The following is a 21,017-nucleotide window of genomic DNA, read 5'->3' on the forward strand; positions in this document are numbered from 1 at the left end:
CTCGCAAGGGAGTTCTTTCTCAAAGTTCAGGAACTTTAGGGTGGTGGGACTCTGGCTCTGAACATGCTGATTGGTTGAGCTCACGCAGCATTTTATTTCAATCTATAAGTCAGTTGCGGTGCGTGCAGTAAGAGTCGTTTTCTATTCGAATCAACAATGGAGTTTAAAAAATACGGCCGATGGACCGACGACGAGGTTCAGGCTCTATTAAGTTTATTTGCGGAGAACGAAATTCAGCGGGCTCTGGAAAGTCACACGCAGTCCTACGTCACCGGACTCGTCTTCATGGTACTTTAGACCACAATGGAAATGCAGACGGTAGCAGGTCTGGTGGGAAAAAAGTTCTGAAACAAACTGTTTTGGGTAATTTCAGTGAAAACGGGGCTTTATAAGAGCAGATGTTTGTTAATAGTTATTCAGAATATGCTGAAGTCTATATTAATTTACTACCGTATGCTGCTACAGACATTTTTCTTGTTGGTTCTTTGCAATGTTGGGACATATTCTGCCAAATGTAACCTTCCTGTCATGAATGTAAACTTCAAGAGCTCTGACCTGTATCAAATGACTGCTGCAGATTCATTTCTGTGTTGATAGTGTTGACATAAGCCCCTTTCACACTCCGATTTCGGCAAACACACGGATAATGCAACCCGGCATTTGTTGGCCGCTAGATTTGGCCAATTCACACTGCCAGCGAAATACCGTAATATGTGCGCTTTCACACACAACCCGTAACGGTCCCGGAACGAGTTGAAACGTGACATCCTGATGTGACGTATAATGGTGAGGGATCTCAGCTTCAACACTTTAAAACACCGACTAGCTCTTCTAGCACTGCAGGGTTTTATTATTGAAAAAACAAACTCTAGGAGTTGACAACTACGTACACATTGCGGCATTAGTTTTGGCTTTTGTTCACACAGCGCTCGTCCCGGGTCGAATACCGCAATGTTACTAGGTCCCCGACAGAGGTGGGTAGTAACGAATTACATTTACTTCGTTACATTTACTTGAGTACATTTTTTGGATAACTTGTACTTTTAGAGTATATTGAAAAATGGGTAATTTTACTTTTACTCAAGTACATTTCTTGTGAAAAAACTGTACTTTTACTTTGTTACATTTAGTGGCGTTCCTCCGCTGTCAATGGTGATAAGTAATTATATATTTTAAAATAAGTTATGACTTGTTCGCAAGTCTTGCGAAACGTTGGAGAGGCTGCTTCGCGAGAGGTGGATACGCATCACCCGCATAAAATGTGTGTGAGCTACGGCAGATCACCCGTACGTGGCCTCAAGTTCAGCCTGTTTTCAGTCAAGATGTCAAAAAGAACAGTTTCATAATTGAATGCATGCTGTGTGCACCAAAATGAACTGACATCTCAGCATACAATAATTCCAGCTCCAACCTGAGAAAGCAGCGGTAAGTGTAACTGATGCCTATATTTGAACACTATTAATGGTAATTTGGTAACTATGGGCACTTTTCCTTTATTGTAATACTTTTTCACACACTGTCCGAGTGTTTTCCTCATATGCGCTCTTGTGCAAGCATTGACAAATCGTTTGAATCCTCCGAACACACGTCCACAAACAAACGTTCACATCTGCACATTTACATATCTTTTTTTCTCACAAAACGAGCAACCTCATTGGCAAAATGTACCTGTGGCAATGTTTTTGCAAACCACAAAATACGTACCAATACACACTGCAGGAATTCCAACAGAAATGAACACTAGCAGAAAAACAGCATTTTTTTTTAGTCTATGGTTTGTAAAGTAAAACATTTTGAATTTTGCGTCACAGCTCCATGTTCTGCTTTTCTGATTCACCAGATTTGCTTGATAGCTCAGCTGATACAGATTTGTATTTGCAATGCGAAAAGCTTGAGAACAAACCCCATGAAGAACGAGTGATAAGAGCTCAAGGACGAGTTCTAAACACAAGCTAAAAATACATGGACACAATTTTATTTTTGTCACATTTGCTTTTGTTAACACTTTCGGGTAGGTTTAGTGTGGGTGTACGTTAAAAACACAACGCAACAAAACATGTCAGATTCACGCAAATCTGTTCTGGAAAAAAATAAGCTTTTAGCGCCACCAAGTGGACATTTCACTTTGAAACTGTCGCAATATGTACGTATTGGTACATATTTTGTGGTTTGCAAAAACGTTGCCATAGGTACTGATGAGATCAGGCTAAAAACGAAACAAATTGAATAGCCTAATGTGACATCTTGCATTTATACACATATCCGGACAGACAACAGTCTGCAGTGTATACATACATTTAAAAATGGGACTGTATTTTTAAGAATGCATATACTTATAAAAATATAAGAACAAAGTATGTTTTAAAAAGAGCTGTGGTTAGCCCAGCACACCATTAATTTACACTGTTTAACCATTAAACACACACACACACACACACACATATATATATATATATATGGAGGTGTGTGAAAGCTCTCTAAGTAGTCTGAAATTCAGGGTTTTTGGATCTTATCAATCAGATCGAAAGTAACTAGTAACTAAGTACTTGTAGTTTTTTCATCTAATACTTTTTTACTCTTTCTCAAGTTACTATTATGATTGTTACTTTTACTTTTGTAAATATTTCCGTAAGTACTTGTACTTTTACTTGAGTAAATATTTTGGCTACTCTACCCACCTCTGGTCCCCGACCCGGGTTCAATTCGGTAATCAATTCCGGGACATGGTTGCTTTCACACAGACGGTGACCCGAGAATGTTCAGGGAATATTGCGGGTCCGACGTGCAGTGTGAAAGGGGCTATAGAAACGCATAAATCTGAGCTTGTGGACGTGAACAGCTCCGGGTAGAATTACGACATGGTGTGAATGCAGCATAAGCTCATTGTTTAGGTTCAGGAGGAACTGTAAGAGCCGGCTGCTGTTTGTTTACAGCACCTGGTGGCTATCTGTCTACAACTCTGGATGGCGTTATGGAACAAATGATGATGTGATGCCTGAGCAGGTGTATGGAAATACATATGTTGACCGGCAGGTAGGGCATCATATCATTGCATTGCAAGGCTTTGGAGACTCTAAAGTGAGGGTGGAATCTCACGCTTTCAAAGCTAACTGGTTATGGCAAGCCTCTCCGAAATGACCTACTCTACCTGTACATGTTGCAATTTAAATAGCAAAGAGATGAAGGGGGAAATCTTATTTAAATAAGATAAAGGGGGGGAAAAACAATAGAGCTACAATAGCAAACCACCCAGTGTCACCTTGTAGTGTAGCAGCAATTCCCTCAGGTCACGAATCATCTATAGTGCACCATTCTCCTGTAATAAAACACAGATTCACACAACAGACATGAACAGGACTGATGATTCAGTTACACAAACACAAAAATACATGCCACAGTGTTACATAATGATTTAAATATCACAAACTACTCAGTGAGAATTTTTTTTTGTTGTTGTTGTGAGAATTTTGTTTTAAAACGGCTGAAAAAAATAAAACTGCATCATGTCTTTTTTACACTGCTATTTACATTTTAAAACTTTGCAGCTGCATTCTCATCCTGTGAAATCTACATTCATTTTCCTTTAAAAGAAAACATGCACATGTAAAATGCTTTGCAAACCACACTAATAAACTTCCAAATAACATCAACTCTCAAATTAAAGCTGCACTTTTTTGTTTTTACATTGGATAGTTCACCCAAAAATGAAAATGCTTCTGAAATACGAAAATCTGAAAATACGATCTGACTCTGTGATAAAAACATTTGTTTAATGGACAAAAAAAAGTTTACATGTGTTACATTCCGATCCTAGAACTGGGTCATAAAACAATACATAAAATAAATAAAAATTAATTATATTTTACAAATTTATCCATACCACTGAACATTTAAAGATTCACTTTGCACAAATCTCATATTTCTTGTTAAATCAGCTGTATGTAATACTCACATCCTGTGGTACGGCTGTACGTCTCCTGTGGTGATGATAGTAAATCACAGCAGCAGTTAGAGCAGCAAACACCAGAAGAACACCAACAACTATTCCTGCTACAGCAGCTGAAGACAGACCTGAACCTGGAACAGCTGAAGACAGACAGACAATATATTAGATTTACAAATACACTGAATATGAATTGTTTTTTAAATTTTAGAAATTATACTCACCATCACCAGTTACAGTAACACTGAATCTCCTAATTCTCCTGATGCTGAGGCTGCGACGGATGCTGTGGCTGCTGATCTCTAGTTTATAATCTCCAGAGTCTGATGTTCTGGTGTGTGTGATGTTCAGAGATCCAGTCTGATGATCCAGCTTCAGTCTGTCTCTGAATCTCTCTTTACACTGATCATCTGCACAGATCTGACTCTGATCTTCAGTGATTTCAGTGATGAGAACGTCATTATGATACCACGCCATCACATCATTTGTGTTTTTCATTACAGCGGGATCTAAAGTGACAGATCCTCCCTCCTTCACTGACTTTCTCTTCACTTCATCTCGATCAGCAGAAACACCTGAAACACAAACCAACAGATGATGAAGATCTTTTTCATGAGAGAATTGTGAACATGAAAGTGACTGCACAAACCCTTTCTCTCAAACTTTAGGGTTTAAAAAGCAAATGTATATTATGTGTTGTGCTTCACATATTTCACAATTCACATACGTATTGTACATCAAATCCACATTTAAACAGATAAAAGGATGTGAAAAGAGGTCATCAGGTAATCTCTGAGCTGTTTATAAACTGAGATCATTCTACATATTCCACGTTCACAGCTAAATATATTATCTACATACTTTATGTGAATTAAAATGGAGGAACAGAGAAAAAAAAATCTTAACATCAGTGCACAAAAAACACAATAATAATGTGATTAAAACATAAATAATCTGCTTTTAACTGACTCACCATGGACAGTAATATTAAGGATCTTTTCTCTGATGCTGTTGCTGATGATCTGTAGTTTATAATCTCCAGAGTCTTCAGTCCTGATGTTCATGATGGTCAGAGATCCAGTCTGATGATCCAGCTTCAGTCTGTCTCTGAATCTCTCAGTTTCTTCATTACACTGAACATCTGTACACATCTTATTGAGATCTCCAATGATTTGAGCGATGCGGATGTTATTATAATACCATTTAATATCGTCTTGTTGGTTTGTTTTAGAATCAGTGTTTAGAGAGACTGAATCTCCCTCCATCACTGACACTGACACTTCATCTGCTCCAGACACACCTGGAGAAGAAATCAACAGATAACTATAAGACAAATTTATACAACAGGAAAGTGCAGCAAATGTTTTTTTTAATTAAATATCATAAAGATTGTAGGTTGAGAAATCTGTCAGGATTCATAATGTAACACGCAAACAAACAGCAGAAGATCACTGATTTACACACTCATCAGACAAACACATATGAGTCTTATGGAAGATCAACTTAATGAACATCATACGTTTTATAGACCCATAATAAAAATTACCCAGTATTAAAATTACATACAATTTTTGATTTTCACCACATTAAAACTAATGTAGCATCATGTTTTTCTTCAAAATATTGTTTTTATATGTAGTCCCTAAATATATTTGTATTATATTATATGATTGTTATCATATTTTTGTTATAAATATGATGTTACCTCTAAGATGGACACCCAACTTAAGATATGTCAACAAATGGAAGTCAGTCAGCTGTTTATTATCATGTTAAATATGCCTTTTATCCCAAATACCATACTTTTACATATTCTGTTATTTTAAAAAAAAACTGTTGCGTATGATTTACATAAATTATAAACAAGACCCTTGTCTCAAAATATATTCAATAATTTTAGTGATTCTACTTAAATCTCCAATTAAAAATAAAAGTAGAAAAGAGATCAAATTAGCCCAGAATCAACTTTTTGGAAAAATATTTAGAACAACATGAATTTGATTAGCACTAAAGCCAAACAATTGTATTTACAGTATGATTGTAAAACGTTTGTTATTCAGGGTATATGCAGGAATCCTGAAGAGTTTTTAAAGACCGTCTCAAAATATTTTAAGACCTCATCGCACTTCAAATTCTGACCGGCAACAAACCTTTAACTTAAACAGTTGTAGTAGAATGTAGAATTAAAATCTCTATCGTAGGCCAATTTTGTATTGTTTATATTGCATATCTATTTCGCGACGTTTGCGACACATTACCAAACTGCGCATTTCACAAAATGCGCGATGTCACCCGTAGACGGCGCGCGCCAGGGATGGAAATTAACTATTTTCAAAATCTACCACTCAATGTTTTTACCAGCCACTTTTTTGTTTTTAACCAACAATGTGTAACTGCATGTGAAAATTAATACTACAAGCTCTACAATACTTAAGCAGTTTATTTAATCTCAAGTCTCAATGAAATACTGACATTTTCGCTTTCTCTCTTATACACACACAAAACATGAACTGATATTACATTTCATTAAATAAGTAGGGCTCTGTGCGCTCTTTTTTACCTGGACGTGGCATTTGGATGCCTAGTGGTCTTTTATGGCTTCCAGTTTTATGGTTTTTAGTCCCAACAATGAAACTATTCGTTTTGGCATCTTCTGAAGCGTGTTGACAACACACCAGGAAGAACATTGTCATGGAATTGGAAGCACTGTGAAATCAAAATTGTTGGCCGAAACCAAAAAAGAAGAAACCAAGGCCGAAAACCGAAAACCAAAAGAAATTACGACAGTTCTAAGTACCATTGCATTTATGGATAATGCTATGACTGTGTAACTTTACTAAAAATCAAGGCTGATACTGTCATATTTTGTGCATAATTGTGTTCATTGTCTTTTGGAAATGTTGGAGGTGGAGATTGTGCACGTGTAATTGCACATGTTAAATAACTGGGTTTTCTTAAAGGGACAGTTCTCCCAAAAATAAGCCTGTGATGTTTATCTGCTTACCCCCAGTGCATCCAACCAGTGTGTTTGTTTCTTCAGTAGAACACAAATGAAGATTTTTAACACCAACCGTTGCTGTGTGTAAGTCATATAATTATGTGAATGGGTAACAATTCTATGAGAGCAAAAAAAAATAAAAAATTCTTAGACAACATGCACAAAGAGCCCTGTGGCTCATGACGACACATTGATATCTTAAGACACAAAATGATCAGTTTGTGTTAAAAATGGAGCCTTATTTATATATATTTTTTTTTACCTCGAATACAACGCTATATCCAACAGCGTTTAGGCGTTTCACTTCCGGTAAGGAAGGTCAATAATACACACTATGGTGTCATGTACGAGTGTCACTTCTGGCGTTGGCGTAAACTATGCCAGATCGTGTATACCAAAAAGTGATGTCTTTACACGTACACAACGCAAGATCATGTATATTGGCCTTACTGGAAGTGAAGCATGTTTCAGGCTATTGGATATAGCGTTGTATTTGAGGTTAAAAAAGGATATAAATACGGCTCAGTTTCTCACAGAAACTGATCATTTTGTGTCTCAAGATATCAGAGTGTCGTCATGAGCCTCAGGGCTCTTTGTGCATGTTGTCTAAGCATGTTTTTATTTTGCTCTCATAGAATTGTTACCTATTCACATATGACCTACACAAGGTTGAGTTAAAAATCTTCAATTGTGTTCTACTGAAGAAACAAACACACCTACATGTTTGATGTACTAGATAAAGTTTGTCAAAAACTACATGTTTGATGTACTAGATGATGTACTCTGATAGACAACTACTCTGTAAGTGTTTGTAACTTTTCTCATTTGATTGTTTGTTCATTTGTTGTTGGATAAGTGTGTCTGTGTAGTGCTGAGGTGTGTATTATTAGTTTTGGTATATTCTCTGGGTGTGTGTGGGAGTTAGCATTTGTTGAGTTAGCATTTGTTTGGTCATTGCCACGTTGGAAGCGAGTTTGTTGGGGGCGTGGCCAGCGAGGTATTAAAAGCCTTGTGTGTTTGAAACATTTTGGCTAGAGAGAAGCAATTCAATTGACTGATAGACAACTACTCTGTAAGTGTTTGTAACTTTTCTCATTTGATTGTTTGTTCATTTGTTGTTGGATAAGTGTGTCTGTGTAGTGCTGAGGTGTGTATTATTAGTTTTGGTATATTCTCTGGGTGTGTGTGGGAGTTAGCATTTGTTGAGTTAGCATTTGTTTGGTCATTGCCACGTTGGAAGCGAGTTTGTTGGGGGCGTGGCCAGCGAGGTATTAAAAGCCTTGTGTGTTTGAAACATTTTGGCTAGAGAGAAGCAATTCAATTGACTGATAGACAACTACTCTGTAAGTGTTTGTAACTTTTCTCATTTGATTGTTTGTTCATTTGTTGTTGGATAAGTGTGTCTGTGTAGTGCTGAGGTGTGTATTATTAGTTTTGGTATATTCTCTGGGTGTGTGTGGGAGTTAGCATTTGTTGAGTTAGCATTTGTTTGGTCATTGCCACATTGGAAGCGAGTTTGTTGGGGGCGTGGCCAGCGAGGTATTAAAAGCCTTGTGTGTTTGAAACATTTTGGCTAGAGAGAAGCAATTCAATTGACTGATAGACAACTACTCTGTAAGTGTTTGTAACTTTTCTCATTTGATTGTTTGTTCATTTGTTGTTGGATAAGTGTGTCTGTGTAGTGCTGAGGTGTGTATTATTAGTTTTGGTATATTCTCTGGGTGTGTGTGGGAGTTAGCATTTGTTGAGTTAGCATTTGTTTGGTCATTGCCACGTTGGAAGCGAGTTTGTTGGGGGCGTTCCCAGCTGCTTTCAATAACGATACTCAAGTGAGTATAAATAGCGTGATAGTCCGCGGCAGCGGAAGCGGCAGTGTGAAGCCCTCCTTGTGTGAAGACCGACGAGTGTAAAGACTTCAACTCTTCCCAGTGCAAGACCGACGAGTGTAAAGACTTCAACTCTTCCCAGTGCAAGACCGACGAGTGTAAAGACTTCAACTCTTCCCAGTGCAACTCCTCCCGAGCAAGGACCCCGGCAAGGCACTTGAGTATCATCTTCCTTTTCATTATTTGTGTTCGGCTCTAATTCCTATCTGGCCTTTTCACCATGTGCTTTCAAATCTCAACTATAACTAATAGCACTCGTAAATCACGCTCCGTACGCACGAGACGCCGTAATCCTAATAATTTGTGCTATATCCTAACATCCTCTGCTACTTTACTCTTTATTCCAATTGGTCTCTGGAATTGCCAGTCGGCTGTAAACAAAGCAGACTTTATTTCATCTATTGGGACTCATTCTCAGCTTAGCCTCATGGCCCTAACTGAGACCTGGATCAAACCAGAGGACACTGCCACTCCTGCAGCACTCTCAAGCAATTATACTTTTTCACACACTCCTCTGCCTATTGGGAGGGGTGGGGGTACTGGTTTGCTTATCTCAAATGATTGGAAATTTGATCCATTACCGTCTCTACCGGCCAATTCATTTGAATCGCACTCAATCACTATTACTCACCCTGTTAAAATCCATGTGGTAGTGGTCTATCGTCCTCCAGGTCACCTCGGTAACTTTGTGGAGGAGTTGGATGTGTTACTTTCTAGCTTCCCTGAGGATGGCACTCCACTGATTCTGCTTGGCGACTTCAACATCCATCTTGATAAACACCTAGCTGCAGACTTCAGCACTCTACTGACTTCATTTGACCTTAAGTTAGTATCTACTACGGCTACTCACAGATCAGGTAACCAATTAGACCTGGTCTACACACGCAACTGCTCCACAGACAACACTTTAGTTACTCCATTACACACCTCAGACCACTTTCTCATCACTCTTAACCTCATACTGACTCCTGATACAAAACATACTCCTACACAGATTACCTTTCGGCGTAATCTACGCTCACTCTCTCCCTCTCGCCTATCCACTATGGTTTCATCTTCACTCCCTCCACCTGCTCAGTTCTCAGCACTGGACACTAACAGTGCTACTGACACTCTTTGCTCCACTCTAACATCCTCCTTAGACAGTTTTTGCCCCCTTTCATCCAGACCAGCCCGCCCCACCCCATCTGCCCCCTGGCTGTCTGAAGTTCTCCGTGAACATCGCTCTGGACTCAGGGCGGCAGAGAGGAAATGGCATAAATCTAAAAACAATACTGACCTTGCCTTTTATCAGTCTCTTCTCTCTTCTTTCTCTACAAATGTCTCCACTGCTAAAACAACATACTACCACAACAAAATCAACAATTGCTCTGACTCTCGCCAACTCTTTAAAACATTCTCCTCTCTCCTTTGTCCACCTCCTCCCCCTCCTTCATCAACTCTTACAGCTGATGACTTTGCATCATTTTTCACCAACAAAACAGCTCTCATTAGCAAACAGTTCTCCTCATCACTAACTGACACGCACATCTCAACAACTAACACGAACACGCTTCCATCCTTCTCTCCACTCTCCGAGGCAGATATTTCTAAACTCATCCTTTCCAATCACCCTACTACCTGTCCACTTGATCCTATTCCCACTCACCTCCTTCAGGCTATTTCTTCTTCAATCACTCCTGCACTCACTCACATTGTCAACACTTCTCTTCACACGGGAACCTTTCCCACAGCATTTAAGCAGGCTCGGGTAACCCCACTGCTTAAGAAACCCTCTCTGAATCCAGCACTTTTAGAAAACTACCGACCGGTATCCCTTCTGCCTTTCATTGCAAAGACCCTTGAGCGAGTTGTGTTCAATCAACTCTCTATGTTTCTTGAACAGGACAACCTCCTAGACAACAACCAATCCGGCTTCAAAAGCGGCCATTCGACTGAGACGGCCTTGCTCTCGGTAACTGAGGCACTGAGACTGGCAAAAGCAGCTTCCAAATCCTCAGTGCTCATTCTGCTGGATCTGTCTGCTGCTTTTGACACAGTTAACCACCAGATCCTCCTGTCAACACTTAAGAGGACGGGGATCTCAGGATCTGCTCTCCAGTGGTTCAGGTCTTACCTCTCTGGTAGGTCCTACAGGGTGTCATGGAGAGGTGAAGTGTCTAAGTCTTATAATCTAGCTACTGGGGTTCCCCAGGGCTCAGTCCTTGGACCACTTCTCTTCTCCATCTACATGTCATCATTAGGTTCTGTCATTCAGAAACACGGCTTCTCCTATCACTGCTATGCGGATGACACTCAACTCTACTTCTCATTTCAACCAGATGATCCTACAGTCAGTGTTCGTATCGCTGCCTGTCTGACAGACATTTCTGACTGGATGAAAGAGCATCATCTTAAACTCAATCTTGCAAAGACAGAATTACTTGTTTTCTCAACCAACCCAGCACTTCATCAAAATTTCTCCATTCAGCTTGGTTCATCGACCATAACTCCATCAAGGACAGCAAGAAACCTTGGAGTTGTGATTGATGACCAGTTAAACTTCGCTGACCACATTACTGCAACAGCCCGGTCCTGCAGATTTGCTTTATACAACATTAGAAAGATTAGACCCTTCCTATCAGAACAGGCTGCACAACTCCTGGTTCAAGCTCTTGTTCTCTCCAGACTGGATTATTGTAATGCTCTTCTGGCTGGGCTTCCAGCATGCACTATCAAACCCTTGCAGCTGATCCAGAATGCAGCGGCGAGAGTGGTCTTTAATGAGCCGAAGAGAGCGCATGTTACGCCTCTCTTCATCAAACTGCACTGGTTGCCAATGGCTGCTCGCATCAAATTCAAGGCACTAGTTATCGCCTACAAAACAACCTCTGGCTCGGCACCAATATACCTAAATTCACTTGCTCAGACTTACACACCCTCCAGAAGCTTGCGTTCTGCGAACGAGCGGCGCCTCGTGGTTCCATCCCAAAGAGGCATGAAATCGCTCTCACGGACATTTTCCTGGACCGTTCCTACCTGGTGGAATGACCTGCCGATCTCAATTCGTGCTGCCGAGTCTGTAGCCATTCTTAAAAAACATCTTAAGACACATCTTTTCCATTTGCACTTGACCAATACAGAATAGCACTTACTGATCACCACAGCAACGACCAAAAGCGTACACTCCGGGATCATATCTACGTCTCTCATTCGGATTTGCGCCTTCAGGCGGGTATGTTACATAGTAATCATAACTATCAGAATCCAGTGTTCTGTATATTGCGTACGTGAGTTTTTGTTGTAGATGGCTATTGCTGCGCGTTTAGCTAGAATACAAAACCAACCCATTGGGCCACTGAATCTGCATTAACGACAACAGCTGGGGCAACAGCCTTAGTCCTAATGGGTTGTAGCTATCTTAGCTATCAGAATACAGTGTTCGGCACTGTGCGGACGTGAGTTTTTGTTGTAGATGTCTGTCTTTTTAAAAAAAAAAAAAAAAAAAAAATGGTGTATTGTGCTAATTAATTGAGATTTCTTACAGCTCTTACAGGTTTTTGGCCTTGTCTGTTCCGTTGCTTCTATTACTCTCCCCTTTTTTGTAAGTCGCTTTGGATAAAAGCGTCTGCTAAATGATTAAATGTAAATGTAAATGTAGATAAACATCACATTTTAAACATCACAGTGCTCGAAGGGGGTCTCGGGTCAGGGTATATTCTAGCAAACCACTTGCCAATCACGTCTAGCAATAGGCAAAGCAAACAGTTGTACACCCCGTGAACGAACACGTGATGGATAACTCGGCAAGCAAATAACTTGTTTACTTTTTCTCAGCGTGATTATTGATAAAGGAAGTAAGTATAAAAGAATGAAGCAGCAAGAGGCGGGGTCAACAGTTAACAATTTCAAAGTTAAAGTTCGGAACTCAGCACTATATCATCATTCCACCTGAGCATGTGCAGCTGTAGCAAAGTATTATTGAAATTATTAATTAAAATAAATAAATAATAATGAAGAACTATTCTGTTTTATTCATACTCCATTTATGACCATTTTTAAATGCCCATACTTTAATTGAAGGCATGTAATAACAGCAACGCTATAAATTCAAACTGAATTATTTTACTCAAGTAACCTAGAGGTTTTGATGAATATGCCCTTACGAAAGGAAAATATATTTACCAATATATTTTCTTGAAATATATTTTAATATATGGAATAATATATTGATGGTATTATAAAATATTATATGTTCATGCAATATATTGCAAAATATACAAATGATTGCCGCTTTCAATATATTGCAATATATTGGAAAATATAAATATTAAATCGCATATATGTGAATATATTGCATGATGTATATGCCGAAATGTCTGAATGAAGAACAAGGACTCTCTGAGAAAATAAGGAAATTAACATCTGAACTGTCCCTCACACACCACTGGAGACGCAAGTCTCACCTCACTATCAGCTAATCTACATCTTTCCCTTTTGACCCACTCTCCCCCAATTCATTCCCTCTCTCATGCTGAGATCACTGAAAATACACACAGAATCTCTACATTACAATGTCAATCCACACGATACAGTATTATATGTGTTTGATATCGTTTGAAATGTCTCATTGTGACTGGTACAAAGATCTCATTCTCACAGAAGTTAACCAAAAGATAATCAATGTTTTAAGAGTTTAGAGATATCTTGTCTTAGTTTGGTGGGTGTGGCTTTCAGCCATTTGGCCTTTACATCAATACAAGTCTTGATCAATGCAAATTCCCATTGTGAACTCGTGTTTACATTTGAAAGAGTTTCTACATTTGTTTCTGGGTATTTAGGGGAATGTTACAAAGAGCTCAGGGCTTGACACTTTAAACCGGTCAGCCCGTAATGTTGGATGTCTCAAGATAGCCAGCATTATGTAATTTTCAGAAGTCAGGTATACATTTCATTCTTTACTTCAGAGTATTTGATGTTATATATGGATTACTTTTGAATTGATTATGTAATTGGCTTTATACATTTACCTGACTGTTAAATAAATTGTTACACTTTGATTGATTCTGACTTGCTCTGGAATTATTCAGGTTGGGTATAATTTCAACAAAGGGTTAAACGGAATAATTAAATGTGTACTTAAACTATTAAAAATGAATGACCAAATAACCCAATGGCATTCTAACCTAAATTCTAAATTATAATTAAATGGAGTCAGATAACGAGGAATTGGAATAAAATCCCCTTTGCCCCGCTGAAAAGACGAACGCGCAGCGAACTTCTCCCGCCGATCGTTAGCCTCCATTGGGACGATTTGGTCAAGGGCCTTACAATATATTGCAATATATTTTTGTTTCGTTAGGGTGTAACTATCTATCTATAAAAATACGATATTTGTTATGTACTACTTTCTTATTTAATTATTGAAATATAACCCCATGAACTACAACAGAGTGCAACAGTTTGTTCCGGAAGTAAAAACTATTTTTCTCCATAGGGAAATATATTTTTAATAATATCTTTTAAGCCTTTAAACACAGGTCTGTTTTTGTATTTGCTCCTGCCGAAGCAATCAGCTTACATTACAACAGAGAGGTGAAGCATTGATTGACTGATAGACAACTACTCTGTAAGTGTTTGTAACTTTTCTCATTTGATTGTTTGTTCATTTGTTGTTGGATAAGTGTGTCTGTGTAGTGCAGTGGTGTGTATTATTAGTTTTGGTGTATTCTCGCGGTGTGTGTGTGGAGGAGTTAGCATTTGTTTAGTCATTGCCACGTTGTGAGTGAGCGTTTGTTGGGGGCGTCCCCAGCTGCTTTCAATAACGATACTCAGGTGAGTATAAATAGCGTGATAATCCGCGGCAGCGGAAGTGGCAGTGTGAAGCCCTCCTTGTATGAAGACCAACGAGTGTAAAGACTTCAACTCTTCCCTGTGCAAGACCGACGAGTGTAAAGACTTCAACTCTTCCCTGTGCAAGACCGACGAGTGTAAAGACTTCAACTCTTCCCTGTGTAAGACCGACGAGTGTAAAGACTTCAACTCTTCCCTGTGCAAGACCGACGAGTGTAAAGACTTCAACTCTTCCCTGTGCAAGACCGACGAGTGTAAAGACTTCAACTCTTCCCTGTGCAACTCCTCGCAAGCAAGGACCCCTGCAAGGCACTTGAGTATTATTTTCCTTTTCATTATTTGTGTTCGGTTTTCTATCTGGGCTTTTCTCTGATCTGTATTCACCATGTGCTTTCAAATCTCAACTATTACTACTAGCACTCGTAAATCACGCTCTGTACGCACGAGATGCCGCAATCCTAATAATTTGCGCTATATCCTAACATCCTCTGCTGCTTTACTCTCTATTCCAATTGGTCTCTGGAATTGCCAGTCTGCTGTAAACAAAGCAGACTTTATTTCATCTATTGGGACTCATTCTCAGCTCAGCCTCATGGCCCCAACTGAGACCTGGATCAAATCAGAGGACACTGCCACTCCTGCAGCACTCTCAACCAATTTAACTTTTCCACACACCTCTCGGCCTATTGGGAGGGGTGGGGGTACTGGTTTGCTTATCTCAAATGATTGGAAATTTGATCTCTTACCATCTCTATCAGCCAGTTCATTTGAATCACACTCAATCACTATTACTCACCCTGTTAAAATCCATGTGGTAGTGGTCTATCGTCCTCCAGGTCACCTCGGTAACTTTGTGGAGGAGTTGGATGTGTTACTTTCTAGCTTCCCTGAGGATGGCACTCCACTGATTCTGCTTGGTGACTTCAACATCCATCTTGATAAACACCTAGCCGCAGACTTCAGCACTCTACTGACTTCATTTGACCTTAAGTTAGTATCTACTATGGCTACTCACAGATCAGGTAACCAATTAGACCTCGTCTACACACGCAACTGCTCCACGGACAACACTTTAGTTACTCCATTACACACCTCAGACCACTTTCTCATCACTCTTAACCTCATACTGACTCCTGATACAACACGTACTCCTACACAGATTACCCTTCGGCGTAATCTACGCTCACTCTCTCCCTCTCGCCTATCCACTATGGTTTAATCTTCACTCCCTCAACCTGCTCAGTTCTCAGCATTGGACACTAACAGTGCTACTGACACTCTTTGCTCCACTCTAACATCCTCCTTAGACAGTTTTTGCCCCCTTTCATCCAGACCAGCTCGCCCCTGCCCATCTGCCCCCTGGCTGTCTGATGTTCTCCGTGAACATCGCTGTGGACTCAGGGCGGCAGAGAGGAAATGGCGGAAATCTAAAAACTATACTGACCTTACCTTGTATCATTCTCTTCTCTCTTCTTTCTCTACAAATGTCTCCACTGCTAAAACAACATACTACCACAACAAAATCAACAATTGCTCTGACTCTCACACACTCTTTAAAACATTCTACTCTCTCCTTTGTCCTCCTCCTCCCCCTCCTTCATCAACTCTTACAGCTGATGACTTTGCATCATTTTTCACAAACAAAACATCTCTCATCTGCAACCAGTTCTCCTCACCACAAACTGACCCGCACATCTCAACAACAAACACGAACACGCTTCCATCCTTCTCTCCGCTCTCCGAGGCAGATATTTCTAAACTCATCCTTTCCAATCACCCTACTACCTGTCCACTTGATCCTATACCCACTCACCTCCTTCAGGCTATTTCTTCTTCAATCACTCCTGCACTCACTCACATTGTCAACACTTCTCTTCACACGGGAACCTTTCCCACAGCATTTAAGCAGGCTCGGGTAACCCCACTGCTTAAGAAACCCTCTCTGAATCCACCACTTTTAGAAAACTACCGACCAGTATCCCTTCTGCCTTTCATTGCAAAGACCCTTGAGCGAGTTGTGTTCAATCAACTCTCTATGTTTCTTGAACGGGACAACCTCCTAGACAACAACCAATCCGGCTTCAACGTGTTCACTAGCGCTACCCAATGGGCAGCGCGGCGCGAACCATAAATGCACTCAAATATAGGCTACAATAAAGAAACCCCTCATTCCTTACAAACATTGGTTCTCTGCTGAAGTTTAATTGTTTTTCCCTACAGTAGACAAATGAAATCGGGGATGAAATGCATTTTCTTTTGTTTATTATCTTGAAAAGTCAAGTCAGCAGTGTTTTGTGTCGATACTGAACTGCACGCTATACGGAAATATCTGTAAAGCAGAAACGTTAATGATTTGCAATATCATATTCCTCTTGAGAAGCGCCAACCTCCTGGTAATTATATCATAGTTTATATGTTCAGGTAATTAATCTTATTAGCCTATTGTATGAAGTTTTGCATTCAGCTATTATTTGTAGACTGTAATACTTAAGCTTTTTATATCTGAATTCCATAATTATACAGGGAGTGCAGAATTATTAGGCAGATGAGTATTTTGACCACATCATCCTCGTTATGCATGTTGTCTTACTCCAAGCTGTATAGGCTGGAAAGCCTACTACCAATTAAGCATATTAGGTGATGTGCATCTCTGTAATGAGAAGGGGTGTGGTCTAATGACATCAACACCCTATATCAGGTGTGCATAATTATTAGGCAACTTCCTTTCCTTTGGCAAAATGGGTCAAAAGAAGGACTTGACAGGCTCAGAAAAGTCAAAAATAGTGAGATATATTGCAGAGGGATGCAGCAGTCTTAAAATAGCCAAGCTTCTGAAGCGTGATCATCGAACAATCAAGCGTTTCATTCAAAATAGTCAACAGGGTCGCAAGAAGCGCGTGGAAAAACCAAGGCGCAAAATAACTGCCCGTGAACTGAGAAAAGTCAAGCGTGCAGCTGCCAAGATGCCACTTGCCACCAGTTTGGCCATATTTCAGAGCTGCAACATCACTGGAGTGCCCAACAGCACAAGGTGTGCAATACTCAGAGACGTGGCCAAGGTAAGAAAGGCAGAAAGTCGACCACCACTGCACAAGACACACAAGCTGAAACGTCAAGACTGGGCCAAGAAATATCTCAAGACTGATTTTTCTAAGGTTTTATGGACTGATGAAATGAGAGTGAGTCTTGATGGGCCACATGGATGGGCACGTGGCTGGATTGGTAAAGGGCAGAGAGCTCCAGTCCGACTCAGACGCCAGCAAGGTGGAGGTGGAGTACTGGTTTGGGCTGGTATCATCAAAGATGAGCTTGTGGGGCCTTTTCGGGTTGAGGATGGAGTCAAGCTCAACTCCCTGTCCTACTGCCAGTTTCTGGAAGACACCTTCTTCAAGCAGTGGTACAGGAAGAAATTTGCATCCTTCAAGAAAAACATGATTTTCATGCAGGACAATGCTCCATCACACGCGTCCAAGTACTCCACAGCGTGGCTGGCAAGAAAGGGTATAAAAGAAGAAAATCTAATGATATGGCCTCCTTGTTCACCTGATCTGAACCCCATTGAGAACCTGTGGTCCATCATCAAATGTGCGATTTACAAGGATGGAAAACAGTACACCTCTCTGAACAGTGTCTGGGAGGCTGTGGTTGCTGCTGCACGCAATGTTGATGGTGAACAGATCAAAACACTGACAGAATCCATGGATGGCAGGCTTTTGAGTGTCCTTTCAAAGAAAGGTGGCTAAATTGGTCACTGATTTGTTTTTGTTTGGTTTTTTAATGTCAGAAATGTATATTTGTGAATGTTGAGATGTTATATTGGTTTCACTGGTAAAAATAAATAATTGAAATGGGTATAAATTTGTTTTTTGTTAAGCTGCCTAATAATTATGCACAGTAATAGTCACCTGCACACACAGATATCCCCCTAAAATAGCTAAAACTAAAAACTAAAACTTCCAAAAATATTCAGCTTTGATATTAATGAGTTTTTTGTGTTCATTGAGAACATGGTTGTTGTTCAATAATAAAATTAATCCTCAAAAATACAACTTGCCTAATAATTCTGCACTCCCTGTAGACAGACAGACAGACAGACAGACAGACAGATAGACAGACAGATAGACAGACAGATAGATAGATAGATAGATAGATAGATAGATAGATAGATAGATAGATAGATAGATAGATAGATAGATAGATAGATAGATAGATAGATAGATAGATAGATAGATAGATAGATAGATAGATAGATAGATAGATAGATAGATACATACATACATACATATTAGGCTAGGCTATATCAATATATTGATAACAAAGTCATTGAAGTTTCTGCTTTGTACAGCTCTTTCCTTGCCTCTATACAAGTTCAGTAGACTATATGCACAACACGTTTGACTTGTAACACTAAAATATAATTTAATTTGTATTCAAGGGAAAAACGCCTAAACTTTTGAATTAATGACTCTGTCACCTAAAGCCTCATCAATTTTGTTTAAAATGTCCGTAGTTAAAATAGTTTCTACAATGTGCCTATAGCCATGCTACCTCACCCATTTACATTAAATAGCTGAGGTTTATGCAGTAGCCGTATTAACATTAAGTGACATGGCATCTGACGCACAGGAGCCAATGGCACATGTCGCGACACACGCAGTGGCACTTCCGGTTCTCATTGGCATATGTCAGTGGATAGTGACATGTGTCGCGACACACGCAGTGGCACTTCCGGTTCTCATTGGCATATGTCAGTGGATAGTGACATGTGTCGCGACACACGCAGTGGCACTTCCGGTTCTCATTGGCATATGTCAGTGGATAGTGACATGTGTCACTGACACTGTCACGAAACGCTGACACTGGCAGTGACACTGAGTCACGGAACATGTCGCTGTATGTGACACTCACTGGCAGATGAGCTAAACAACTATACTCACGTAATTGTGGCACAAAAGCCAAAATAAATATCCTATTTTCGTGACTTTTTTTCCCCTCTTAAATAAATGTTAATCTAACTTGTTAAATTTAGTAATATGTGTTAGTTTGTGACAAACAGTATCTGATCGGCATGTGCCACTGAATGATTTGCAATGCCAATATAATTAGTTGTGAAATATTAAAGCCATGACTGAGTAGGCCTAACGCCGCATTCACACGGGGCGTAGGCGTTAACGCTTCCCATTTACTTTGAATGGGTGACATCATCCGTTGCCGAACTGAATTGTGGGTTCCGTCACGGCGCTTCACTCGCGTTGCAAGCGGCAGAAGTTGAAGAATTCTCAACTTTTCAAGCGCCAGCGCAGGCGTCATCCAATCAGATCGCCGTATGCAAATATCCTACAGCAGACGCTAGCCAATTGCGTTCATTACTGCTCCGTGAACCATTCAGACCATAGACCGTTAAAAATCCAGACGCAGCTCCTGGACCACTACGTGATTTTCTTCCCGCTGTCGGCGCTTTTTCAGGATTTAATGTACTTAACAGCTTCGTGCATCTGTGCAGTGTGCTGACAACAACTACACGGGCAATCGCACTCGCACATACAACCAAAAAAGGCGCTTTTTTGTGTTGTGTTTTGGTCCAAGCGGCAAGTTAATGTAATTGGCTGTTGTCACTATGACGATCGCGTCAGCACCCAGCTTCAGCCACGCCTTCCGTCAAGCGTTAACGCCTACGCCCCATGTAAATGCGGCGTAAGTATGCAAAAAATAAATTTGATAAAGTATTTACAAATTTGTCTTAACATATCAGACTCTGATACTATCAGATACTGTTTTTGCTACCTTCAAACTTGCAAACAAAATGTCAAATACACCACCCGTTGATGTCAAGGGGGTAATCTAGCGCTCGGAAAGCGTTCCACCCCTAGGGGCTGCCATTGCTAACCAAGCCATCACCTGCTGTTAGCATCCCATTGACTCCCATTTATTTTTGAGTCACTTTGACAGTGAATAACTTTACATCTGAGACGTTTAAAGACTCCATTTGTCCATTGTTTATTTCTAAAGAAACACGACAATGCATAACAGGCTCCGTTACCTTGTATCTTACACTATCGCCCCGCAGAAGCTGTTTTTGTAAAAATAGGCTAACGATTGCGTCATAACCAACGCGACTCTGTCGCACAGTTGAGAAATTACCGTATAGACCTGAGGAGACGCTTGCAGGCAATCTTTTACTGTCTATGAGACAGTCGGGGGGACGTGGAGACATAAAGTCTGATAAAGTCAAGGGGGAAGAATGGGGAGAAGCCCATAGTGAGCCAAAAGCAACGGGAGAAAATATTTAAACAACGTGATTCAGCTTTCACTTTCCACATCTACTAGAAGACCTACAGCTGTCCGACAGGAGGCTCAC

At 40.2% G+C, this 21,017-nt stretch overlaps 1 protein-coding gene across 1 annotated transcript in view; it reads right to left on the reverse strand.

The window, feature by feature from the left end:
* Nucleotides 1-3,931: 3,931 nt before the first annotated feature.
* LOC137039719 (carcinoembryonic antigen-related cell adhesion molecule 1-like) overlaps nucleotides 3,932-21,017 on the reverse strand; it is a 90,549-nt gene continuing 73,463 nt past the window's right edge. Inside the window, exons 3-4 of the mRNA XM_067414994.1 lie at nucleotides 4,168-4,518; nucleotides 3,932-4,086 (exon numbers count right to left, since the gene is read on the reverse strand). Coding sequence (XP_067271095.1) covers nucleotides 3,932-4,086; nucleotides 4,168-4,518 — 506 coding nt within the window. The remainder of the gene's footprint in view (nucleotides 4,087-4,167; nucleotides 4,519-21,017) is intronic.

The sequence above is a fragment of the Pseudorasbora parva genome, chromosome 14, assembly GCF_024679245.1.
Source record: "Pseudorasbora parva isolate DD20220531a chromosome 14, ASM2467924v1, whole genome shotgun sequence".
NCBI classification, from domain to species: domain Eukaryota; kingdom Metazoa; phylum Chordata; class Actinopteri; order Cypriniformes; family Gobionidae; genus Pseudorasbora; species Pseudorasbora parva.